General features: G+C 61.8%; 2 protein-coding genes across 24 annotated transcripts in view; one reads left to right on the top strand and one right to left on the bottom strand.

Moving 5' to 3' along the window:
* Nucleotides 1-22909, top strand: TFDP1 (transcription factor Dp-1). Of its 20 annotated transcripts, none has more exons than XM_084982391.1 (12): nt 120-251; nt 1039-1113; nt 6702-6768; nt 9941-10047; nt 12240-12361; nt 13570-13735; nt 14016-14622; nt 14907-14975; nt 16223-16374; nt 16678-16844; nt 17744-17819; nt 21768-22909. In XM_084982391.1, exons 7-12 carry the CDS (start codon nt 14608-14610, stop codon nt 21913-21915), a joined length of 627 nt encoding a protein of 208 aa, XP_084838517.1. In that variant the 5' UTR covers nt 120-251; nt 1039-1113; nt 6702-6768; nt 9941-10047; nt 12240-12361; nt 13570-13735; nt 14016-14607; the 3' UTR covers nt 21916-22909. The 20 variants fall into 19 exon arrangements, 19 of the variants coding, with proteins under 19 accessions (XP_084838508.1, XP_084838518.1, XP_020921645.2 ...); XM_084982382.1 differs by having other exon boundaries at nt 1-124; nt 12240-12448; nt 14016-14159; XM_084982392.1 differs by having other exon boundaries at nt 1-124.
* The window catches only part of ATP4B (ATPase H+/K+ transporting subunit beta), a 6861-nt gene continuing 4552 nt past the window's right edge, over nt 22854-25162 (bottom strand). Inside the window, exons 7-8 of one of the 4 annotated variants that reach the window (XR_014818873.1) lie at nt 24843-25000; nt 22854-24761 (exon numbers count right to left, since the gene is read on the bottom strand). Coding sequence is in view for 2 of the 4 variants with exons in the window: in NM_001001258.1 (NP_001001258.1) it covers nt 24758-24761; nt 24843-25000 (162 nt within the window). In the remaining 2 variants the exon portion in view is untranslated. 4 annotated transcript variants of the gene reach the window in all.

Below are 25162 nucleotides of genomic sequence, written 5' to 3' on the forward strand. Positions count from 1 at the left end.
GGAGGAGGAGGAGGAGGAGGAGGAGGGAGCCGAAGGCGCGAAAAGGCGCGCAGGCGCGCTGCGGGAGCCGGGCCGCCGCCCACGTCACCGCGCCGCGCACGTCACGCCGCCCGACGCTCGCAGGGTGAGCCCCGCGCCCCGGCGCCTCGGCAGGGCAGGGACCCCGGCCGAGCGCCGCCGGGACCGCCCGCTCTTCCGCGCCCGCCCGCGTGTGCGCGCCGCTGTCCGCGCGCCGACCTCCCGCCCGCCAGGTGCGGCGGGCCGGGGTCCCGGAGGGGCGCACGCGCCGGGCGCCTGCGGACCCCGACCGACCCCCGCCCCCGCGCGCCGCGTGCGCCGACCGGTCCCCGCGCGCCAGGGCCGCCGCGTGGGCGCCCAGGTGACCGGCCCGGCGGGGTCGCGGGCCAGGGTCCCCGTCGGGGCCTGCAGGGGCCTCCGGGCGGAGCAGCGCGCGCATCGGCGTCTGCGCCCGGCGGGGGTTGGGGCGGGCCGAGTCCGAGCGCACGGGGTCCGGGGTGCGGGGTGCGGGGGCCCGGCGGCGCCGACCCCACCTGCCCGCCGACTGCCGGTTCCGGGGCGTGGGGGGCGCTCGCGGGAGGCCGCCGCGGCCTAGTGACAGGCTGGAGGCCGGGACCCCGGAAGCCCACCTGTCAGAGTTACGGGTCGGCTGGTGGTCGCGGGTGGGCCGGGGCGCCCGTGGGGAGCGCGTGTGCGCAGAGACTGGGGCTGCGCCGGGTGGGAACGCGGGCCGCCAGTGCGGGCTCGGCCTCGCTGCTGGCTCTTTGTGCGCGTCTGGGGAGGCCGGCGGGCATTCTGGTGGCGGACGAGCTTCCATTCCTGAGATGACTTTAAAATCCCCAGCGTGGGGGCTGTTTCTGCGGCCCCGCTCCGAGGGTGGAGTGTGGGCATGGAGAGGAAGGCGCCGCTCCCCTGAGCCGCGGTGGGGATGGTGGTGGTGCTGGGGGGAAACGCTGAGGTTTGTGAACTTCTTATTTCATCCTTATTCACTCCTTGCTTTTCCTTTCTTCTTTTTACCAGAAAAGTCATTTTTCTTCTCTGGAGGGTGAACAACTATAGCATCGATTTCACGGATCTGGTAACATGGCAAAAGATGTAAGTATGTTTGCTTCCTGCTGGACGCATGTTTGCCTACTGATACATTCTTGGTAGTTTCCCGATTTTGTTTCAGAATGACAGCACACAACATTCAGGAGCGTTTATGTTCAGACTCTTAAAGCACATGAAACACGCTAAAGGTGAGGAACCCAGAGGAGCCCCGGTGGCCTTTATGGAGGGTACTTTGCAGGCCTGAGCCCCCAGGGGGGCCAATGCCCGATGGGGCTTGACTGACCCGATCTGTGGGTCTCTTCTGACTGGTTAACTTGGAAATCTGAGTGCCTTGGTGGGGGACCCTGGGCAGGCGCTGGACTCGGTGGAATGGCGCTGAGCATCCTCTGCAGGTACCGTGTAGGATGTTACTTCAGCTTTGAGCCGTAACAGGCTAAGCACTGGGTTTGGCAGCCTTTTTTCTCAGAAAAAGTGGCACTTGGTGCCTAGTGAAGTGGGGTGCAAAAATTCTACTTTAGCTTTATATTTGTCGGGGAGCTATAGAATTTGATGAGTTAGTTTTTTTCTCTTGTTTTAAGAAGTAGGCTTTTCGGCCCCAAGATTTCGGCTTTTATCATTTGGGCAGCTCTTTCGATCCTGGGTGACATCCGTGAAATTCACTGAAACCCCGGCTCCTCCTTTAGCGTGTCTCAGGACGTGCTGTTCCGTAAACATTAGTGAAAAGAGGCAGTTTATTTATTTACTCGTGTGTTGCGTGGAGGTGGAAATGCAGCTCTGAGGACGTGCATCTGCCTGAGACACAGCCGGAGGGTAAAGCACGTCCCTGTTGGTGGCGCCAGGAAACGGGCATGATGCCTCCGTCACCTCGCGGGTTTGAACCTTCTGCAGGGCGCCTGTCGGAAGGCACCCCACCCGCTGGGCCTTAGGCTGTGGGCCCCCGCGCCAGTTAGTTTGGCAGAGCGGGTGAACACGGGGCTAGTGTGGTGGGTTTGAGCTTAAAACCAGAGTCTGTGTGTGATGTGCAGGTGGTGTTACCTTCTAATCGTCAGTGGCCAGGCCCAGTTCTCTGCCACTGTCGCCCGGAAGACGCAGGACGGGAGCTGGTGCTCAGCAGGGGTGCAGCTGCCCCCATGCCTCCCATCGTGGGTGGAGGTGGGGAGCCGAGTTTGCCTCTCGTCCTGTCTGAACCCCCTGGAGGAGGCGTCCTCTCCCTCCCCCTGGGCATCCGGGGGATGGGAAGACAGTCCAGGCCCGTGCCTGGTTCCAGGAGACTCCTGAGCGGCCTCCTCCGAAGGTCACTCCTGGAGGTCAGCCCAGCGAAGGCTGGGTCGCTGTGGGCCACCTGGTGGCTGGGTGGGGGTGATGGGGACCACCCGTTGAGCTTGGGTACGTGACACAGTGGAGGTTGGTGTCGCGGTGAGAACAGCCAGGTAAGAAGCAGTGGCTTTGCCTGTCCTGGGTTGGGGTCGGCAGGTGTGCTGGAACCGGGTCTCTCCAGGGCTGTGCTTGGCGGGACAGAGGCTGCGGGCCGCTCAGGCTCAGCCCCGTCTCCCCCTGCGCTGGGTCTTAGGTCAGGTGTGACATTGGAATCTGGGAAGCTGACCATTGTCGGGGGGTAGGGGGCAGGCATAGGAGGCTCACTCTGCCCTTGGGGGTAAGGTCAAAGCCTGCAAGCACCTCGCACAGCCTCTGGCTGAAGCGGGTGGGCTGGGACCCCAGCTGGGCCATTGGGCCCAGGGAGGCTGGCGTTAGGTTCGGGGGAGGCGGGGGGTCCCAGTGGAGGCGGACAAACTCGGGGACTGATGGGGGCAGCCAGCCTGCAGAGGCCCGGGGAGGGTGGCGATTGAGGGCCGTCCTGCTGGTGGTCAGTTCCCCGAGAAGACCCAGAGCTTTCCTCCAGCAGTCGTAGGCCCGCCTGGGCTCCGGATCCAGCGCGGCCAGGCCCGCCCAGCCTGTGCACATCTGCTCGCTCTGGGTCTGCAGGAGGTGACGGTGTCCTTGGCGGGGGTGCCCGTTCTCTGCGTGGCCCTTGAGTGTTGTGTTTACGGGTTGACGTTCGGCCACACCAGGCTTTTCCTGACCGGCTCTGGGTTGTCCATCTAGCAGGACGCGAACCGCTGAGAAAGTTCAAGTAGCGGGTCTTGTATCAGGAGCGTCGTGTTTATTGTCCCCGGGTCTGAAAGCTCCAGGGAAGGAAGAAGGAGAACCACAGCCCCCGTTGGCCGCGGCAGGAGTCGCTGCGGCATCGCGGTTCATCCCAGTTGGACTCTCACTCGGTCGAGTGTAGGGACGGCCTCTCACGAAGCCGCGGGCGTCTGGGCTCCTTGCTCCTCACTCATCTTCACGTCACGGACACGTAGGCCTTCCTCTGGGTGTCGATGCTGCCACGGCCCCCTTGGCAGCTGTGGGTTCATTGGATGCGTTGGGACTGGGGATGTGACGTATTGAAAGAGCGGGTTAACGGGGGGGGGCGAAGAATGACTGCTCCTCGCTTGTCTTTGAAACGTCGAACGCACGGAGCGCGGGGGCCCTTTCTTGGCGCGCGGACCGAGAGCTCCGGGCTCTGAGTGCAGCCCTCTGGGCTGCTTGCCGCTTCGTCTTCTCCTCGCCCATGTAAGCGCCACGAGGGGGTGGTGAGACGGGGACCCAGCCGAGTGCCGGCCTGACAACACGGGCCATCTGGGAGGCCGGCAGGGGAGCTGTGCAGCCCGGCAGATCCCCTCCGGTGTGTCCTGTCCCCAGGCCCTAGCACTGGGGATTCTGGTGGTTTCCGGTAAAATCTTCTCAGAGTTTCTCAAATCCATGATGCTACCCCAGGACCAGTCGTCAGAGGTGTGGCTTCGTGTGGACACTGTGTGCGTGAGGACGTTGCGTGCGTGTGTGGACGGCGTGTGCCTGTGGACGGTGCGTGCGCCTGTCTGGGCCGTGCTTGGGTTGCTTCCCGGGCCGGTCGTGCCTGGTGGGACCCCTCCCATCAGGCAGCGGGAGAGCCCTTTCCACGTTCGAGTCCCATCCCTGAGTCTGAGTACCTTAAACACCCACAAGCTTGCTGCATTTGGCAGGTGAGCTTCTAAGCTGCCTTTTTTTATTTTGCATTTTTGGTCTCAGGGTTGAATGTCTTCCTTTTAAAGCAAGTGTCTTTGTGAATCGATGGACCCGCCCTGTGCTCCGTCCTCCACTCGGGCTGACTCCCTGTGGACTCGCATCCACTGCAGAAACTGAGGATTTAAACCCTGGCGTTTCCCAGCAGATGTCTGGCTCCCTCGTCCTTCAGCCCGAGTCCAGGTCCCGGCGTCTCAGGGCGCACCCTGAGAACACACTTCGTCCTGCGGGGCAACCCCGGGCAGAGTCCTCTCCGGGCCTGGCGGCTCGTCTGTAAAGTGAGGGTGGCACCCTCCCTCCCTCCCTGAGGTGATGGTTCCCTTGGGCGGCTCCCAGCGTGAAACCTGAGGCTTGGAGGAAGTCTGGAGCTCATCACGGGCCTGCGTGGTCCGGGGTGGTTGGTCTGATCTGAGCTCGGGGGGTGGCCCCACTCGCGGTGCAGCTGAGGGCATCGCCCCTTGTCAGGGCCCAAGCTCGGGAGTGGAGTGGGCAGAGCCTCCAGAGACGGGCGGGGCGCATGGGCCGCCCTAACCAGCCCCGACAGCGTTAGGCCCGAGTATGAGGCCTCACAGAGAGGCCGTGGCCCCTTCCCCCGTCCTCAGCCGCTTCCATGGGAGCCGTGGGGCCAAGGGAGGGGACAGGCCGTGTGTCCTCCTGGGGTGGCAGGTGATTGTCCTGACTGGGGCTGGGTGATGCCGGGTTATGTTGCTCCTTGGCTGAGCGAGGGAATCGGAGCAGGACTGGGTGAGGGAGGCGCAGTCATCGCTTGGCCTGGGGGGCCCCTGTCCCCAGGGGCGGGTGCTGCGGGCCCGGGACACGTCGTGCTGGCAGGCGAACCGGCTCCCTCAGTAAGCAGCTGGCCCCGTCGGTCTGCGCTCTGCACCGGGGCTCTGGCATCCACTGGCCGTCAGCTCTGGAGGCACAGCATGCTGGGTGCGGAAGCCTGGGCCCTTCGGCGGGTCCACGGGGGAGAGCAGGGGCTGGGCTGTCTGAAGCGAGGTGACTGGGCTCTCCCGGCCTGTCTGGTGTGTGGCCTCAGATGGCTCGTCCCTGCTGTGGTCGGGTCCTGGCTCTGGGGCTCTGAGCCTGTGTGACCAGGCTGTTGCTGGGACCCGAGAGATGCAGGCTTCTTAGCCCAGGGCTGGGTGCTTTCCGAGCCCGGCTGCCCTGGGTCCCTTCCTTCTGGCCGGGCAGGGGCCAGGTGGTCAGTAGGGGGGCCCATCTTCACTCACCTCTTGGCTGGGCGGGCGGTGGTGGGGGCAGACCTCAGGCGACCTTCTGGCCTGGTCTCGCTGTGATCCGCGCTGGTCTTTGGGCAGGCGCCTGGTCCCCTTGTTTTTGGGGTGGGGGCTTTGGAGAGTCAGGAAATGGCAGCGGGGCCTCCCCTTTGTCTGGGGTCTGTCAGATGGGGGCTCCCACTGCCTCCCGCGTGGACCTGTGTGCAGCTCGGAGGGGCTGGGGCGCAGGTTCCTCCCCTGGACCAGGTGCTGACTGGGCGCTGACTGGGTGCAGGGTGGGACGTGCAGGGCGGTGGTGCCCGGGCTTCCCAAGGGCAGGAGCGAGGGGGGAGCCGCGCCCGCTCCCTCCGTGGCCTGGCCTCTGCACGTTTGTTTCCACCCCTGCTTCCCATGGGTGTGTTGGGGTGTGCATTGGCTTGTACACGTGTGTGTAGGCATGTGTGTGCTTGTTCACACGCCTGAATATACGTGCGTAGATGTGCGTGGCGTGCACTGTGTGTTTCCTCGCACGGGTGTGTGGGTGCAGATGTGCGAGCACGGGTGCTGGGTCTGCATGTCTGAGTACGTAGGGGTTTGCTCGTGTGCGTGGGTGACTGTGCGTGTCGACACGTGTCGGCGTCTGGAGACCAGGTCAGGTTGGGGAGCGGTTTTTGGTCCTGCGGTGCCGTGGACGTGGATGCGGTTCTGAGACGGGCCGCAGGCGGTACGGCCCAGGATGGCTGGTCTGTGCGGGGAGAGCCCTGCGCCCGCCCCCGACGCCCGGCCGTCTTCGCGTTTGCACGTGTTGGGCACACGCTCCTCTCAGCACGTTGTGCTGGTGCCTGGAATGCGCTTGACCCTGAGGCGCTGCCCGCGTCTCCGTGGTCACCCCAGGACCAAGCCAGGCTGCACTCCGAGGTCCCACTGCCACAAACGCCCCTCCTGCTCGCGGAGCTGGTCTGTCCCGCCGGCGGGGATCGCGCGAGGCCCGGCCCGGGCCAGTGCCCTGTCCTCCGGCTGAGGTCCGGTCTGTGTTCAGGATGGCCCGCCCGGTGATGCTCGCCCACCTCAGACGTGACAGGTGCGCGCAGCTGAACAAGAGAAGCAGTGTCGCAGGGGTCGAGGGCCAAGCCCGAGCGGCTGAAATCCCTGGAGGGTCTCTCTCGTGTGGATCATTGCAGCCAGAGACCACGGGCAGGGTGGCAGGGCCCTACCGGGCCCTCGCGGCTGCGTGGGGCGGCCGGTGCCCCCGAGGGGCTCGCTGCCGCGCTCCCGATGGCCCGTCTGTTTACTCTGTCCTCGTTGCCTCCACAGGCCGGTCTAATTGAAGCCAACGGGGAACTCAAGGTCTTCATAGACCAGAACCTCAGTCCCGGCAAAGGTAAGGCACCTGCTTTGGGAATGTGGGCCAAAGTGTGGCCTGTGGTGGGGACCCCGGCTGGACCGGGCCCAGCAGCCCTCAGAGCCCAGGTAGACGTGCCGCCTGCACGAATGTGTCAGCCAAGTTGATTTTGGTTTGAAAGTCGCGTGGTCTTTGCAGCAGTTCAGGAAGTGTGGCAAAGTGTAAGGAAGAAAATAGCCCAGCTTACATGCGTCTCTTTGCCTCACTGCAGCTACATGACGCCTCTCAAAACAGCGGGAATCTGTGGGCCTGTGGCGCCCAGCTCCTGAGCAGTGTCTCTGCGGCAGCGCTGATTCTAGAAGGAGCCGTGACATTTGCACTGTTGGAATGGGGAGGGTGGGTGGGCTGTCGCAGCCTCTCCTCCCAGGGTCCTTCCTTGCAGGACCTGATGGACACCGGCCAGCTGGTGCCTTTGAGCCTGTCTCCTAGACGTGGAGTTGCCGACTTGGAAGGCTTCTCACCTCGAGGCGCTGGCCTGTGATGCCCCGCTGGCTGGGCTGCGTTGGGGAGCTTGGGGGCCGAGTGTGTGGCCGTTTCGGTGCAGCCCTGACCCACGAGCTGGATGGAGGCCGCCTTGCCTTAGGGAGAGTTTGGGTCAGGGCCCAGGGTGCTGAGTGGGGAGGCCCTGCAGTGTTAGGGCAGGTTCTGTTTAAGGAGTGATTATTTCGGAGTTCCCCGGCGGCTCGACAGGCCCTGGGCCCAGCCTTGTCCCCTCTGCACTGTTGGGCAGGTTCTGTTTAAGGAGTGATTATTTCGGAGTTCCCCGGCGGCTCGACAGGCCCTGGGCCCAGCCTTGTCCCCTCTGCAGCACAGCGTGGTGTTTTCTGTTAAAGCGACAGAGCAGAAGTCACATGAAAAAGGCAGTCTTTGCTCCTTTGGAAACGGTGCAAGTGTCACCCTGGGGGTCACCTGACGCTCCTGAGCGGCTTGCTCGTGGTCACTGTGGGCCCGCCCTTCCTCTCTGAGCAGCAGTCTGCGTCAGCACCAGCGCTGTGAGCCAGGAGCCGCACTGGAGGAAGGAATCGGAAAATGAGAGCTTGACTCTCCTGAGACACCCTGCATCGGCCCGTTTAAGATACTTCCTGGTGTGGTCTGAAGAGCTTTGAAGAGCTGTTTTCCCAGAAAATGCTCTGGATTCCCAGGCTTTTGCGTCCTCAGGTGGAGGCAGGTGTCCTGCTGTGGAGGTTCGGCCAGTGTGTCTTGGGTGCAGCTGCAGTTGCGCCGGCGCTGAGCTGCTTCGGGGTCCCTGCCAGTGGTGCAGCTGCAGTTGCGCCGGCCCTGAGCTGCTTCGGGGTCCCTGCCGGTGGCCTTTGTGCGAGCGTCTGTCTGCTTTGGGCAGGTGCTGCCGAGTGGAGGCAGGGGTGCTGGAGGCAGGGGTGCGTGGCAGCACCTGAGGTGCGCCCAGCCCTAACCAGTCTCCCTCTCCCTCTACTCCCGAGGCCCCCCCACGCCCAGGTGAGCGCTGGGCCGCCCTCCTCCCTGCCGCCTCGCAACTCAGGGCTGCAGCTGTGAGCACGCCTTCCTTTTTTCTGACCTGTGTCTTTCTGCCTTTATCACACTTGCTGTTGTCTCTCAGTTGAAGTTTTTGTTATGCAAATGATATGTGGTCACTGAAAAAGCCCTGACTGTCCGGGCGTTAAGGTGCTCCTGTTCTGTTGGGGGCACCTGGAAGTGGTGTCTGTACAGAGGTGGCATGACCCCCTCTCTTGCAGCTTCTGTACCTCCTGTCGCCTGCTGGAAGCTCTGACACCTGTTTTGTTTTTTTAAAGTATCTTGCATTATATCTAAAACAAACAATATTTGCTTTTAGTTAGATACAGAATTCTCTTTTTAGAGGAAGATAGAAGACTCAAAGTAGATACGCCTATTTCGCTGACAGCAAGTAATTGAAATGTTGGTGTTGGTGAAAACATTAATATTCAGGCAGCTGAATTGAAGGACGACTCTTCACCTCGAGTTACAAGGGAAATAATTCAGTAATTCATCTGTAGCAGCTGAAGTCATTGTTTGTTGAAACTTGAAATCTGTTCCTTAAAATGCAAGAATTGGAGTTCCTGTCGAGGCTCAGTGGTTGACGAATCCAACTAAGAACCATGAGATTGCGGATTCGGTCCCTGCCCTTGCTCAGTGGGTTAAGGATCTGGCGTTGCCGTGAGCTGTGATGTAGGTTGCAGACGCAGCTCGGATCCCGCATTGCTGTGGCTCTGGCGTAGGCTGGAGGCCACAGCTCTGATTGGACCCCTAGCCTGGGAACCTCCATATGCCACAGGAGCGGCCGAAGAAAATGGCAAAAAGACAAAAAAAACCCCAAAAAAAACCAAAAAAAAAACCAAGAATTGTAAAGGATTCAAAAGCGAAAACTTCCCGTCATTCGTCTGAGGCGTCCCCCACCCCATGCTCGGTGCGTCCTGCCCCCGCTGCTCCCCGCCCTGGGCACCACCTCCGTGTTGGCCAGTCTCCTCCGTGCCTTCCTCCTGCCCTCCGATGCTGTCCGGGCATGGGGGTTAGTTTTGTGTTTGAATTGGGAGCATTCCTGCTGCGTCGCGTTTGCTCTGCCGTGTAGATCGCGGTACCTTCCTGTCCCAGTGTCCCTCACTGCTGCCGCTGGGGGCACAGGGCGGTGCCGCCGCCGATGCCCTGCAGCCCTTGCGGAGGAAGGAGTTCCTGCCCGCTTGGCTCTCCCTCTTTGCTCCGTGAGGTTCGGTGTCTTTAAAGAGGCAGCCGCTGCCTCTCGAGCCGTTCTTCCTAGAAACACAGACGAGAGTCTGCTTCTCGGAAGGAAGAAGACGACTCCGTTTCTAGCTTTGCAGGCGTGGAGGGAGGTGCCAGGATGGAGCTTAGCTCGCAGTTTAAATTCCGTACCTGTCATGGGATTGTCCACTTTGGGAGCTGTCAGCTCTGGGTCCTGTGTTCGGAACATTCTGGAGGTGGGCAGGCGGGCAGGTTGGTGACGCCCTGAGTGTGCCGGAGCCCCAGGCCCTGGGCGGAGTGGAGCCCAGGGGCTGGGAGCTGGGCTCGGGGCGTGTACATTTGAGAACCGGACTGGGTGGAGGTGCTCCTGCTGACCCAGGGCCCAAGACGGAGGGGTGTCCTGGGGAAGCAGCGTCCCCTGGGATCAGGAAGGCGTGACCACTGTCTCCTTGCCTTGCAGGCGTGGTGTCCCTGGTCGCCGTCCACCCCTCCACAGTGAACACAATCGGGAAGCAGCTCTTGCCAAAAACGTTCGGACAGTCCAGTGTCAACGTCACTCAGCAAGTGGTGAGGCCTGGAGCAGGCGGGGGAGGGGCCGGCCCGCCTCGGGTTCCGGGGGTTCCGGGGGCGCGTGGCTGGGCGCAGGTGGTCTCCGTGTGCGGGTGTGGCTGGAGGGCAGGACACGGCCCGGCCGTGTGAGCCTGCTGGCCTTGGGGGTCCTGCGCCTCCGCTGATGGGCGTTCCCTGGGACAGTAGGTGCGCTTGGGTAGAGTGCCCTTGAACCTCTGTGGGTGGGCAGGAGGCCAGTGTCCTGTGGAGCCCAGGGTGGCTGTCAGTCGCTGCAGGGCAGGGGCATCCCCGCCCATCCTGGCCGACGGGAGGGGCCGGGCCGTGGGGGACCCTCTCCTGTGAGCCCCCGGCCAGCCCATGGCTCCTGGCATCCCGGCCCCCACTGCCTGGTGGCCCTGCCGTGGCCTCAGTAAGCGCGACCGCTCTGCTCACCAGGGTCCGTATCCGCGGCAGATGGCGGTCCCAGACCTTACTGGGCGCACCGCGGGTTTTCACTCATAGCGTGTGTCGCTTAACTCATAGGGACCATGTGTCCCAGTGGAGGCGCGTCTGAGGCAGCGTGGGGACCGTACAGCAGGCTGTCGCTGGTACCAGTTTAAAGTGGTCAAGAGGGAGGTCAGCTGCCGTTGGTATCGGCGCCCTCTGACCTTCGGCTCTGCCAGCCTGAAGGCTGCCAGGCCTGGAGGACCAGGCTGGTTTGGAGCCTGGTCCCTGCCTCCTTCCAGAGCCCGGTTTGTGAACTAGACCTTTCGTGGCACCTGCGCACACAGCAGGTCTGACCGGGGGGCCCGGCAGGTTCTCAGGGAGAGGGCTTCGTGGAAACGGAAGAGGGAAGCGCGGGGAGAAGAGCCTCCGGTGCCCTCCAGGCTGGGGCCTGGCCTCTTCCCTGTCCTGTCAGGGAGCGCCACCCACTCTCCCAGCGGGCAGCTGTTGAGCGCCTGCTGTGTGTCTGGTGCTCTGTTCTCGCACAGCAGGTGCCAGAGGGGAGGTGTCCTTAGGGATGGGTTGGGCGGACATGCGGGACCCCTGGGGAGCAGCAGTCCGTGAGGCCTTTCAGCAGCCAGGCCGGCTCCTGGACCTGCTCCTCCAAGGACCCCCGTGCTGAGTGCAGGGAGCCCCGGGCCCACGTGGTTCCGTCACACCCGCTAGAGAGGCCCTGACCCTGGGGGTTCGTTGGCTTTCCTGCCTTGCTGCGTCGTGCAGACCGCCGCTCTGATCTCACGTCTGGAGAGCAGGTGACCCGCAGGGTCAGGACACTGAGCGCCGCAGGCTCTGGGGTGAGACTCGAGGGAGGCTCGGCTGAGCTGTTTTCCTTTCCCCCGGTCTGTGGCTTTATTAGCACTGACAGGTGACCTGGGCTTAGGGCTGATTTACAAAGTGCCAGGTCAGCTTTCCCCGGGCCACACAGGTAACACTGATCCCGCTAAGTGGCACTGAGCAGGAGCGCCCAGCTTAAAATAGCCCGGACCGGCCCGCCCTCGGTGGCGCCTCAGCCTCCTCCCGAGCCGTCACCCAGAAACGGGGCTTCTGAAGGGCTTCCTGGGTGGTGGCTCGAGGCCTGGGGAGCTGGAGTTTGGCTCGGCTGGGTGAGGCTGCATCTGTCCCCAGGTCAGCGTGTGTGCCCAGCTGATGGCTCAGAGCGCCAAGTGCTCCGTGTCAGAAAGGCCCTCGGCGCAGGGCGGGTGCCCACGTCCCCCGGGGGAGGGGGTGACCCCAGCGCTGTGGCCTCCCCTCCCCCACCTGCCGTCCCGGCTCCCCGCACGTGGCTGGCGGGGACACCACAGTGAGCCCGCTGGCCCAGTGGTCCTCTCTCCTTGGCCTTCCCGCTGTGTGTCGGCACATCTGAAGGCGGGTGTGTCCCGGCCCGAGTCTCAGGGAAGGGGGCTCAGGGAAGGGGGCGCGGAGGAGGCCCACGTGGCCTCATGCGCATGCGCTCCAGGCCCCGGCGCCCCCGCCCCCCGCCGCTCTGCTGTCGCCGGAGGCGGGGCCTGAGATGGGCAGGGAGTGGGTTGTGCTGCGGATGGCTGGCCCTGGCCGGGGGCTGCGGTGTCCAGGTTGGGCGCTCGCACGATTGTTTTCTAGTCTCTGTGGTTAATGAAATCCAGCAGCGGCCGTGGATGAGAACCGACCAGTCAGCGGCGTCACGCGGGGCGATTCTGACTGTTGTGAATTATCTTTTCTGACTGTAGGTGATTGGCACGCCTCAGAGACCTGCAGCGCCCAACACTCTCGTGGTAGGAAGCCCACACACCCCTAACACTCACTTTGTGTCCCAGAACCGGCCTTCAGAGCCCTCACCTTGGTCTGCAGGGTGAGCACCTCCCCAGCCTTTACCCCCAGCCCCTGGCCGCGCGGGCCCAGCAGCGAGCCGAGCCGGGAAGGGGCTCGTCCAGCGCAGGTGCGGGCGGATGTGCCCCCGAGAGGTTGGGCTGTGGGAGAGCCCCCTGTATTTTTGGGGTGGTGGTTACACTGCAGGGTGGAAAGCCCCCATATATTTTGGGGTGCTGGCTGTTGCGGGGTGGAGAGATCCTGAATACTTTGGGGTACTGGCTACATTGCAGGATGGAGAGCCCCCGTATATTTGGGGTGGTGGCTACACTGCAGGATGGAGAGCCCCCGTATATTTGGGGTGGTGGCTATACTGCAGGATGGAGAGCCCCCGTATATTTGGGGTGGTGGCTACACTGCAGGATGGAGGGCCCCATACATTGGGGGTGGTGGCTCCCAGGAAAGCGTGGTCTGCTCTTGGTGGGAGAAGAGGAGGAAGCTCTCTTCTTAATGTGGCGGTAACGTTCACGTTGGCATCGCGTGCCCTGGAAAGCAGCATTTATTAAACTGCATTCAGTGCGATGGGTCTCAGAGCAGCTTCCTGGCTGCAGCTCAGCATGGCCGTGGGGTCAGCCCTGGGCGGTGGCCCCCACACGCTTCCTCTGAGCCTCTTGCACTAAGCAAAGTGACGTGGAGCTGATTTTACTCCAAGGTCAGCTGTGCGATTTTCCGTAAAGATAAAGCTATAGAATCCTGTCCGTATTGGTTCTAAAGCTGCGATTAGTCCCTGAAATTCATCAGTTAGGAACTTGGGGCAGCCCTTTCCTGGATGTGGTGACTTAGGAAGGTCAGGTGCTGGGTCCCTGCCCCCCTCCAGGAGCTCGGCTTCGGCCGTGGGAGCGGCTTCCTTGTGGCCGGCGGGGATCCCGCCCCAGCTCCTCTTGCGGCTTGCTTGGGTTCGCCCCCAGGTCCCTCAACTTGCAGCAAAGCTTGCCTGGCTGCTGCTGTCAGGGACATCTTTCTAAGCAGTGTGTTTGGTGTGTTGGATATGAGTGATGTGTCCTGGGTCCCGCCCTCCGGGGCGTTTGCCCCCTGGCCTTTCAAAGAAGGCGGGGCTCCCTGGTTGCCACGGCGGAGCCAGGCCCCCCATCCCAAGCTGCCCACCGGCCTGTTGCTCGCCAGCCCCCCGGGACGGGGCTCAGCTCCGGTTAGGGCCCCGCGCTGAGGCCGAGGCTCCTCCCTGTGTTTCAGGAAGCGTAACAGGAAGGGGGAGAAGAACGGCAAGGGTTTGCGGCACTTTTCCATGAAGGTCTGCGAGAAGGTGCAGCGGAAGGGGACCACGTCCTACAACGAGGTGGCGGATGAGCTGGTGGCAGAATTCAGCGCTGCCGACAACCACATCTTACCCAGTGAGTCGGTGAGTGGCCCGCTCTTGGCGTTTGAAACAGGGTGGGGCTTGCAGTTAGGAAAACAGAGCAACTTCCCCGGCCCGTGCGTAGCCCTAGTGCTTTCCTGCCAGGCACCAGCCCTGGCTCTGCGGGGCGGCGTCCCCACCCGGCCCATGTCACCAGCAGGGGCCGCGGTGGGCTGGGGCCCCATGGGAGGTGGCGGCACGCTTCCTCAAGCGCTTTCGGCCCGCGTCTCGACGTTGCCCTGCGCGGTGCTGGGTCTCCTGGAAGCCCCCGTGTCTCCGACAGGCCTACGACCAGAAGAACATACGGCGGCGCGTCTACGATGCCTTGAACGTGCTCATGGCCATGAACATCATCTCCAAGGAGAAGAAGGAGATCAAGTGGATCGGCCTGCCCACCAACTCGGCTCAGGAGTGTCAGAACCTCGAGGTGCTCCAGCCGCGTGTGCCGTGGCGTGTTCGTGGCAGGCGCGGTCGCTGTGGCCCTGGCGTCGGCTGAGGGTCTGGTGCCACCCGCGTTCTCCCAGCGGACGGTGGCGCACGGTCCATGGGGCGCTACAGATGCCCTGCGGGGGCGGGCATGTGGGCCCAGCCAGGGGGTGGGCGCCAGTGTAGTACTCCTGCACGCTGCCTCGTGTGGGCTTGGCTTTTATCGTATTGTGTTGTCCTTATGTATTTATTTATTTTGTCTCCTTAGGGCCACACCCACAGCATATGGAGGTTCCCAGGCTAGGGGTCGATCAGAGCTGCAGCTGCCGGCCTCCACCACAGCCACAGCAACGCGGGATCCGAGCCGCGTTTGCAGCCTTCACCAGAGCTCACGGCAACGCCGGATCCTTGACCCACTGAGCAAGGCCTGGGATCGAACCCGCATCCTCATGGATTTTAGTCGGGTTCGTTACCGCTGAGCCACGATAGGAAGTCCTGCCTTGTGGGATTTGAAAAAGTCATCCTAGTCCAGAAACTGAGGAGGTGGAGGGAGGGCGCGTAGCTTTGAGACGAAGAGAAGCCCACCTGTGCCCGGCAGCCTCTGCCAGGTTGAGCCCTGTTTCTCCACCGTGAGGTTCAGGGCACTTGTTTTGGGCAGGAACCTACTACCTAGGTGACCGTGCGGTGCGTTGGAAGATGTGCCGTGAGACCATCGTGACGGCGTTTGTGGCGGTGGTGTGTCTTGCAGGTGGAGAGGCAGAGAAGACTGGAGAGAATAAAGCAGAAGCAGTCGCAGCTCCAGGAGCTCATCTTGCAGGTGAGGGACGCCAGGCGCTGGCCCTGCGTCACCAGCCGGCTCCTTCTCGGTGCTGCTTCATGTTCAGCAGAGAGCATCTCCGCTTTGGGATCTCAAGCAAACTTCATTAGTAGCCTTTGAGGTCCTCCCGTGGACGTGAACTCTCGGGTGTGGCCCAGTGCGTGCGTGTCAGCCGTTGGGAGGCGTCTGCCCTGCAGCGGGAGGCCCTTAGGACTCAGCGTGGAGAGTGGGGAAGGCGCGGGAGTGTGTTCTGAGCGCAGGCCCCGACCAGGTGTGAGACACGGGTGGATCCTGGCAGATTCTGTCCGGGTTGGCGTGGTGGGCAGTGAGCCCGCAGATGTCCCGGGTGCGGCCCCGCCCCTGCCAAGTCTCAGGCGCGGGTCTTAGGTGCGGGGAGCCAGCTGGGGAGGCATTGGGCTGGAGGGTGCCGGGACCAGGGGCAAGCGTCTGGGGGCTGGGGTCGAGGCACTGAGAGCTACGGCACGAGCAGGACCCTGGGAAGGAGGCAGAGAGAGGGTCAGGACAGCCACGCAGCCGAAGGTGACAGGGCTCACCCATCAGGAAGGGCCAGGGGTCGGTGTGGGGTTCAGACCCTCGGGAGGTATGTGTTGCCTCCAGGCTCGGCCCATCCGCCCCGTGGCCATTTCCAAGGCTCGCCTGTTGCCCTTGAGAGAGGTGCCCGGCCCTCCCTGCTTGGCGGGAGCGGGAGGGTGGGCCCCGCAGGCTGAGGGGCAGGTGGACTTGGCAGGTGGAGAGCAGGTGGACACAGGCCTGTGGGATGTGGTCGTGTGGGCCACGGCTTCTCCCGGCCCCAGGCCCCACCGTTCAGCCACCTCCCCCCCCCCAAGTGACCTCTGGGTCCTGTGGGCCGGCTCAGGGGAGAGGCTAGGGCGGGGTCTTTCTGGCTTTAAATTAACAGCAGGAAAGTGACCTTAAGGATGAGGGTTGCCTGAGCCCAAGGCCCCCAGTCCCCAGGGAGACAGCCGTTCCTGCGGGCGTGCTGGGCCTGGCCACCGCCTGGAGGCCCCCTGGTGTGTGGTGGGACGGGGCGGGCCTCGGACCCCTTCCCCAGGGCCATTTCTGTCCCCACATCTCACCCCTCCGGTATTTGGTTTTCGGATGTTTCCTTGGCCCGGCAGCTCCCTGGGGCCTGCAGCCCCCCAGCCGCTCTGCTCTCTGAAGGCGGCTGCCCCCACCTGGGGTCAGGGACAGCAGGCTGAGCGCGTGCCCGGCGGGCTCTCTTCTAGCAAATCGCCTTCAAGAACCTGGTGCAGAGGAACCGCCAGGCGGAGCAGCAGGCCAGCCGGCCGCCCCCGCCCAACTCCGTCATCCACCTGCCCTTCATCATCGTCAACACCAGCAAGAGGACCGTCATCGACTGCAGCATCTCCAACGACAAGTAGGTCACGGGGCTCGAGGAAGCCTGTGCGCCACCGGCCACGTGTCCAGCTGTGGTCGCTGGGACCGCCTTGCGGCGCAAGTCAGCGGGTGCCGCGCGCTGCCCTCCCGGCCTCGCGAGTCCAGTGCGGGGCAGGCAAAGCCCGTCAGGGCTCTTGCCAGGGTGGCCGGCGGGCTGGCGCTGTCCGAGCGGACGGCCGGGTGGCTGAGGCAGGCTCGGGGGCGGGGCCCACGCGGGGCCCTGAGCCGAGCGTGTCCGGCTTGTCCGGAGGAGCCGCAGTCGCCACGGGGCCTCTGTCCCCAGGTTCGAGTACCTGTTTAACTTTGACAACACGTTTGAGATCCACGACGACATCGAGGTGCTGAAGCGCATGGGCATGGCCTGCGGGCTGGAGTCCGGGAGCTGCTCCGCCGAGGACCTGAAGGTGGCGCGGAGCTTGGTACCAAAGGCGCTGGAGCCCTACGTGACAGGTCAGCCTCCGCGCTGGGGTCAGCTGGGCCCGGCGCCTGCAGCAGAGTCACGGGGGCGGGTGGGGCTGCAGGATGCCGTCTGGCGGGGCCACGGCCTGGGACGCACAGGGCGGCGCCCACAAGGGCGAGCTGCGGTCCACGCGTGGTGTTCAGAGCAGGTGTTGCGTCAGGTCTCACCCTCCCGGGGAGGCCCTGGGCCTGTGGGGGCCGTGGCTGCTGTGGGCCTGTCCCCGGGGTAGCTGCTCGGTCACACAGGAAGCGTCGATGAGCCTGGACAAGTGGTTCTGCTGTGTCTGGGTCCTGGCGTACGTTTTGCCAGCGCCTCAGCTGAGCCTGGCTCTGGGCCTGGGCTTTGTGGTAAGAAAAAGAGCTGCCCCTTGGCCCCAGGTGGCCTGGGCTGTCCCTGGGAGCCCCTGCCTTGACGCTGGGGCCCATGCCGCCCAGAGCCTGTGGGCATCGCCTCCATGTCCAGGGACAGTGGCTTCTGCCGGGGCTGCCCTGCTGCCACGCCCTGGGCTGGGGGACGCAGCCGCCTCCATGGCAGGGCGGACGTGGGTGCTTCCTCTCGCCTCTGCCTGACGACGGCAGTGTCCGTCCCGTGGCACAGCCGTGTTGGCGCAGCTGCACCAGTTAAAAGAAGTCACGGAGGAGTTCTCCGGGGGGTCAGTGGGTTGAGGACAAGGTGGTGTCGCTGCTGCGGCTCCGGCTCAGTCCCTGGCCTGGGAACTTCCGCCATGGTCGCAGCCAAAAAACAAAGCGTAAATGAAGCACTTCGGGGCTGACTTCGCCGGGCCCGGCAGGGCTGCTTCCCTGGGGCCCGCCGGCAGCCGTCCCCTTCAGCACCTGTGCCTGTTTCGCGTGGTCTCTGTTTTCACGCCATTTGCCTGTTTTCTTTCTAGAAATGGCTCAGGGACCACTCGGTGTCTTTGTCACGTCAGCAGTTTCGACTTCGAATGGCACAAGGCTCTCTGCCAGGTAACTGGGCCGCTGAACGGGGCAGGCGGGTGCCGGGAAGCTGTGGCGACGGCAAAAGGGAACGAGCGCCTGCTCGGCTGCTCTCGCTGTGCGGAGCGGGGACCGCCCCCAGGATGCATCGTCACGGGCTCCCCCAAAGTCACGCCCAGAGCTTGTCCCCTGTGCAGAGGAACTTTTAATTCTGATGGTGTTCTTCCCCTAACAATTAAAACCGATGCGGGGTTTTTATGTTTAAAAAGAGAGGGCGGCGAAGCGGGGGCACGACTGCCCGAGTCCCAGGGCAGCCGCCGAGTGACGGGCTCCTCCGTCTTGTCTTTTTCTTTTCAGACCCTTGAGGTCACCGTGGGCATACGGTTTCGTCCCCTGCTTTTTCCGTGTCACTTACTGTGTGTGTGTTTTCTGTCATTGAAGGAGCGCCACCATTTCAGTTAACGTGTACTTGACCTTTGACCTGGCCGCCCCCGGAGCAGGGTCATGTCCTGCCGCAGTGTCTGTCTTCGGTTTTGAAGATAAATGAGATAGTTTCAGCCCTGAGTGTTGACAAAACCGTGGCTTTAGTAGTTTCTGTGCAGCATCACATTGTACATTTCACACATTTCTGTCAGTCCTGAGTGTCAATAGATAATTAGTTTTTCAAGGTAAAGGCGGGAACAGCAGCCTGGAGGTCCACGGGGGGACTGACGGACAGCGCGGTGTCTGCACACCTGCCGTGGAGGCCCTGGGCCGTGTCCTCTGTCTCTGCGACGTGGCACGGCCCCAGCGCGGCGGGCGGGGCGGCCCCGCGAGGGTCCCAGCCTGCCTGGCCCGTCAGGATCCCGACGGGGCTGGTGAGGCGGCGGGGTCTCTTGGGATCGGCGCTCGGGGGGGTTTTGATGGGTCAGTTGGGTTCTCAGCTCTGAGTCTGTGCTGTCAGGGGAGGCTGTGTGAAAAGCCTGAACACGGCTCGTTCCCAGAGGTGGAATTTGGGTGTTTTCTAAACCCCATCTTTTGCTTTTTTGGCCATCCTGCGGCATACGGAGTTCTTGAGCCAGGGATCAAATCCAGGCTGCAGTGGCAACCCAAGCTGCAGCTGGGCAATGCTGGATCCTGAACCTGCTGTGCTGGGCTGGGGGTGGCATCTGCACCCCAGAACTCCTCAGATGCTGCCGGGCCCTTGTGCCACAGAGAGAATGGCTGGACTCTAAGAAATTCTTTTTCTTGGTCCATTTTCAGAGGCTTAAGTCGGTTTTTATAGTGAAGGAAGCAAGGCTATGACCGTTTCTGAAAAAGCCTGACAGTGTGGATTCTTCGTTTTACCAAGACACAAAACCTCACTGAACCCCCCTCTGTGATCGGACCCTTGGGTGGTTCCCATCTGCAGGAAAAGCTGCGACGAGCAGCTCCGTGGCGACGCTTTGACCCTTTCTGACTTGGTCTCTGGCTGGACTTCCGGGAGGTGGGGTTACGTCGTTGGGCGGCACGACCTTGACGAGGGTCATTGGGCGTCGTTAGAAAATACCAGTAAAAAGTGTTACGATGCATGTGGTTTTCGTCTGTTAAGAGCTTTTAAAAAGTAATTCAGTGAATTTTATTATATTAACAGTTGTACAACCATCATCATAAACCTAATTTTCAAACATTTCCCCGCACACCCCCCGTCCGTTTCCCCGCTCCGTCCCCTTTGGTGGCCACGGGCTTCCGAAGTCTGCGTCTTTCTGGTCTCACAAGTGCGTTCGCCACATGCCGTTTTCGGATCTCACATGGAAGCGGTGGCGCTTGCCCCTCTTCACTCCGTGTGGCAGTCTCGGGCCGTCCAGGTGGCTGCAGACGCCCTGCGTCTTTCCTTGTTGTGGCTGAGCGATAGTCACTGCTCTGCGGCCACATCTTTACTCGCTCCTCTGTCGACGGACGTTGAGTTTGCTCCCGTGTCTCGGCCGTTGCATGCAGCGTTGCAGCCGACACTGGGGCACGTGAATCTTTCCCAGGCGTGGTTTTCTCTGGACAGATGCTCAGGAGTGGAACTGCAGGTCATATGCCCAGTCTGTTTTTAGTTTTTTGAGGCCCCTCCGTACTGTTCTTCGCAGTGGCTGCACCAGTTTGCATTCCTGCCGGCACGTGGGAGGGCTCCCTTTCCGCCCCGCCCGCTCCCGCGTTTCTTGCGGGTAGACTTCGATGACGGCCCTTCTGGCTGGTGTGAGGTGACCCTCCTGGTAGTTTCGATTGGCATTTTTCTCGAATCATCAGTGATGGGAGCACCTTCGTGTGTTTTTGGGCATCCGCGGGTCTCCCTTGGAGAAATGTCTGTTTAGATCTTCGGCCCATTTTTGATCGTGTTTTTTGACGTTGGGCTACAGGAGGTGTTTGTATGTTTTAGAGATTAATTACTTCTCAGTTGCTTCGTTTGTGGATGTCTTCTGCCATTCCGTGGGATGTCTTTTCGCTTCGTTTATGGTGAGAAGAACATTCATAATGTTAGGTACTTGGAGGCGCTGCCTGCAGATCCTGTGGGGGCCACGGGCCTGGGTCCCGAGGGCAGGGGCTTAGCTGCGCGACCACACCCCAGTTTCCCACTGAGCGAGCTCTGGCAGGCGCAAGAGACTGCGTTTCCCGAGCATTTCTGTCCTGTCGTCTTTAACCAGGCTCACTGCGGACTAAGTCCCATCTGAGGAAGCAGTGATGTTTTTGTTTGTCTTTTAGGGCCGCACCTGCAGCATATGGAAGTTCCCAGGCTAGGGGTCCAATCGGAGCTGCAGCTGCCAGCCTCCACCACAGCCATAGCCACCCCAGATCTGGAACCTTGTCTGCGACCCTCACCACAGCTCAGGGCAACACTGGATCCTTAACCCACTGAGCGAGGCCAGGGATCAAACCTGCGTCCTCTTGGTTACCAGTCAGATTTGTTTCCACTGAGCCACGATGGGAACTCCTGGAAGCAGTGATGTTTAACCAGGCTCACTGCTGACTGACCAAGTCCCACCCGAGGAAGCAGGGAAGGCCTCATGCTGGTGGCAGGGAGGGTGCCCAGATGGCCCCGTGTCTGGAATCTGGACGGCCTCTGCCGAGTTTTACCCCTCGGTCGGCGCCCCTCAGCACCTGGCGTTTCTCGTTAGCATCCTTTTCCTTGCTGTGAGATACTGAGACGGGTGCCTGGCCCTGTGCCGTCAGAGCACGGGGAGGAAATGGCCCCAGTCCCCTCCAGCACGGTGGGCGCGGGCTGTGACTGCCCACGACAGACCCTTCCTCTTGGACCTGTGCTGGCTTGCTGGTGGCCACCGAAGCCGGGGGTCTCGGACCAGGACCCCGGCTCCTAAAACCTTCTCCGTTCTCAGCCGGGGTCTTGCCCAAGGGCCCTTGGCCTAGATGGTAGCACCCCCGCAGCTGGCTGCGACAACCTAAGATGATCACTGGTCCCAGATGAGGCTGCCACCAGCGCCCGTGGTCCCCGCCCAGGGCCAGCCCCGCCGGGCATCAGGCAGCACACTCCATGGAGCTGCGAGGACTGGGGTCCCTTGGAGCCCTTCCTGGAGGGGCAGGAGGCAGAGCATCTGACAGAGACCCTCCCATCCCGCTCGGCCCCCTGGGCTCAGTCGTTTCCACATGCTGGCACGTGGGCGTGTACACACAGGCTCAGGGGCACACGCTGCCCCCCGGGGCCCTTTCCTGCCCCCCGTCCCAGGGCTGGGGCTTGGCAAGGTCACAGACAGAGGCCTGGAAGGAGGACCTCAGGTCTCTGGGTTTGTGCACCGGGTTGGCTCTGATGTGCAATGAGCGGGGACAGGACCAAATCCTGGGGCCGAGGCTGCCCTGGTTTTGGTTGTGGCGCATCGAAGGGGCCGAGAAGGGGTGAAGCCGGCCACGGAGTCCTGGCTTCTGTGACGTCCCGTCTCTGTTGGCCTCCTTGACCAAACCCAAACCTCCCCGAAATGCTGGTGTCTGTGCTGCAGACGCTGACGCCTCCTGTCCTTGCAGCGACCTGGCCAACGGCGCGGATGGGACGCTGGCCACGAGCTCCAGCGGGTCACAGTACAGTGGCTCCAGGGTGGAGACGCCCGTGTCGTACGTCGGGGAGGATGACGAGGACGAGGACGACTTCAACGAGAACGAGGAGGAGGACTGAGCCGTGCCGCGGCGGGCGCCGCAGGCGCGTCTGGGGAAGAGGAGCTTTGCCTCGGCTGTTTCTGTCCTTCTGCTCCCCCAGCGGCCCGGGAGCTGCGGGTCCTGCGGCGCCGTCTCCGTGGGGTCCTGGCGAGCCGTCGCGGCCTCGCCCACCCCTTGAGAGTCTGTGTTTTCCTTTGCTGTTTTTAATTCAGAGTTGATTTCGCCCCTTGCTGAGTTTGCTGAGGAGCTAGTGCTCGTTGACGTCGACCAGGCCGAGACCCTCCTGCCCGGCCGGCCCGACGCAGCGCCCGGGCTGCGGGCTGCGCCGACGGCCAAGCTCTGGCCCTTGACGTTTGGTTGCGACTTCGTTTCCCTTAAATTATATTGACTGTGTGACCCCGTCAGGTTTATACTTTGTTTTCACTCTGTGTTGCAGCGGTTTGCAGAGTTCTTTGTTTTTGTTTTGTTTTGTTTTGTTTTGTTTGGAAAAAAGTTTACTGCCATGCTGGTGCAGCTATAGAAACTGAAAGCTTGGAATGGTTTATTGCTTATGGTAAAATTTGCCTGATTTCTTACAGGCAGCATTTGGAAACTTTTTATTATATAGTTGTTTACATACTTATAAGTCTATCATTTAAAGACATGTACTGAAACAAATGTTGTATTTGTTTCGTAAGCATCTTCCTGTAATCTATTATAAAGTTGAAATTAAATATAGAGAATGTTTTAACAGTTTTTTAACTCGAAATTTGTCAATCATTTTTAATAGTTCTTTTTTTATAAAAAGAAAAAGGAATTTCAGGACAGGCAGTAGTCTCTTTTAAAATTTATTCACCAAGAACCATTAACTGCACAGTTGCTGTTAGCTGCCTGTTCTAAAATAATAGTCTTTTTATTGGAACACAAATAAACTTTTCTGTAATATTTTGTGGAATAAAGAGACTTTAATTGTTTGACTTGTTTAACTTGGCACTGTTAGTTTTTATTAATAAAACGCGCATGGGAATTTGAAACATGCTGTGTGTCCTGACTCAGGGTTACTGTCTAGAGCTCACTTGATCCGCTGGACGGGGGAGAGGTTCCAGGCCCCTCGGCCACCACAGCCCCTCTGCGGCCTGCGGCTCGTCCTGCTGCTGCCTGGGCGAGGCTGAGGAAGGAGGGCCTGGACACGCCAGCGGCGGGAGCCTTTGCTCCTTGCTTGTTTTTAGAAGAACAGCACTGACCGCTTTAACGTTTTAGTCCCCATAAACTGCGAGCTTCGCAAACGGGTCCCCTAAAAGCACCACGGGGAAGGTGGCCCTGGAGGCCCTCGCAGGTGATGCACCTGCGGTGTAAACCAGGCCAGGCCGCTGGGCCTTTCTGCTGGATCCCGAAAGTGGAGACATTCTTTGGGTTTGATTTTCGGAAAGGGGGAGGTTGTAAGGCGAGCTGGGGGTCAGTGTTTTCTTCAGGCACGCGGGTCAGTGGGTGAATGTTTCGGGGAACGGCTGGAGGCTGCAGCAGGCGGGTGTCCCCCAGCACGTGGCAGCGCTCCCCTTCTTCCGGGTGGGGTCCCGGGGGCTGTGGGGGTGGGGGAGGGCACAGCCGCACCTGCTTCCGCGGGTTCCCTGATCTCTCCACTGCGTCTGCTGGGTGGGTCCTGCCAAAATCACACTCGGGGCGGCGGGGGGTGGGTGGGGGGACCTAGGCCCCCGGCAAAGGGCTCTAGCGACATGTGACCGTGGGCCTGTTGTTGGGGGAGTCCCAGTGCTGGGGGGCACCTCAGGCAGGCGGAGGCCCTGATGCTCATCGCCCCTCTTTTCCTAGCAGGCAGCTGGTCCAGTCATATCAGCGAGTCACCCGTCAGGGCGGCTGGGCCACACCCCTGACCCCTGGCTTCCCGGGTGGTGTCCCCGGGTGGGGGGCTCTGACGTTTGGGGGATGTGCCTGTTTGTAAAGGTCACGTCGACTGGGACTTTAGGGCTGGGTCTCTGAGAACAAGGCCTGTGGCCACTCGGGTGCGTGGTCCTGGGTCTCAGCACAGCAGTGGTCCTGGGAGACGTCAGCCCCTGAGCCCGGCGGGTGCCCCGCAAGTCAGCCCCTTGGTGGCCTCGGGGTGAGGTGACAAGGCCTCGGGGTGAGGTGACAAGGCCGGGTGTCACTCGGGCTGCTGGACCTCTGACCCCCAATTTGTCGTGACAAACCCGAGGTGGCCTGATCTCTGACCTGCCGTGGTGTCGCGGCGTTGGCTGTGAAGCGCATCTGTGCTGGTGCTCACGCGGCAGAGGTGTCCCCAAACCCAGGGCCTGGGGCCCGAGGGCTGGCGGGGTGTGCGCTCCCCCCGCGTGGGGTGGGGACTCCTGGCCTCCAGCCCGGGTTTGGGTGAAAAGAGAACAGGTTGGTCTGTTTCCCACGGGGGTGAAGTGAGGGCCTCGTGGCGGGGGGTGGGGTGGGGTGGATGCAGGGAAGTCGCTGCTGGGCTGGGGCCCTGATGACACCCTAATGTCCCCAGCCCGGCGTTCTCGGGGACAAGCCCCTCTGTTCTCTTCTGTCATTTCCCTGACTTGCAATGAAAGTTTTAAAGAAAGAGGTGCTGGGTTTTTTAGTTACTTCTTTCCCCTTCTCAGGAAAGACATGACTGTTTTAGGTCGAGCGAGAGCGAATTTAACATCCTTGATTTTTACAGCTCGGAGTCGCAGTTTGAAAGCTGGCATGAAAGCAGTCTGAAAGCATGACGCACTGCTAGTCTTTCTATTAACGGACAGAAAAATAAATTACAGCAAGAAGGGTGATGCCCACATGGAAGAGGTGAGTCCTTTAGGGTCTTGTTGGTTGGACCGCTGCTGCCTTAGGGACCCGCGTGGGCGTCACGGCTGCAAATTCTACCTAAAAATGACAAAGACGGACTGTGACCCATGGCTGAGAGCTTGCACGCAGGGCCCCGAGCGGGTTCTCCTGGCGCCTTACTTCTGGATCTTAAGCTTGAACTCCACCTTCCCTTCATAGGGGTCGTGGGGGTTGTCGAAGCTCACGTGCTCCGCCAGGATCTTGCACACGATGACCACGTCCCTGTTCCTGGGGACGTTGAGGAGCTTGGCGGCCACCAGCGGGTTGCTATAGTGGGGCTGAAACGGCGCCACGTCAGGAGCCTCGGGCAGCAGGGCTCGCGGTGCAGGGAGGCGATGTGTCTGCCTCCCTGAGGGCTGCTGAGACCTCCTGGCTCTGCTGGGCCCCGATTCCAAGGGATGAAATCGTCCCCCCACTTAGAAACGGGGAGGATCGGCCTG

This window comes from Sus scrofa, chromosome 11 (genome assembly GCF_054392235.1).
Source record: "Sus scrofa isolate SSC_HxYL_T2T_F1_AM1 chromosome 11, Sscrofa_HxYL_maternal_Yorkshire_Landrace_v2.0, whole genome shotgun sequence".
In the NCBI taxonomy this organism is placed as follows: domain Eukaryota; kingdom Metazoa; phylum Chordata; class Mammalia; order Artiodactyla; family Suidae; genus Sus; species Sus scrofa.

Excerpts from the sequence above, each read along its gene's own strand:
- TFDP1 (XM_021065986.2), top strand. Across the intron at positions 16,375-16,677 it reads TGCAGCATCTCCAACGACAA|GTTCGAGTACCTGTTTAACT; the intron begins GTAGGTCACGGG and ends CTCTGTCCCCAG. Across the intron at positions 17,820-21,767 it reads GGCACAAGGCTCTCTGCCAG|CGACCTGGCCAACGGCGCGG; the intron begins GTAACTGGGCCG and ends CTGTCCTTGCAG.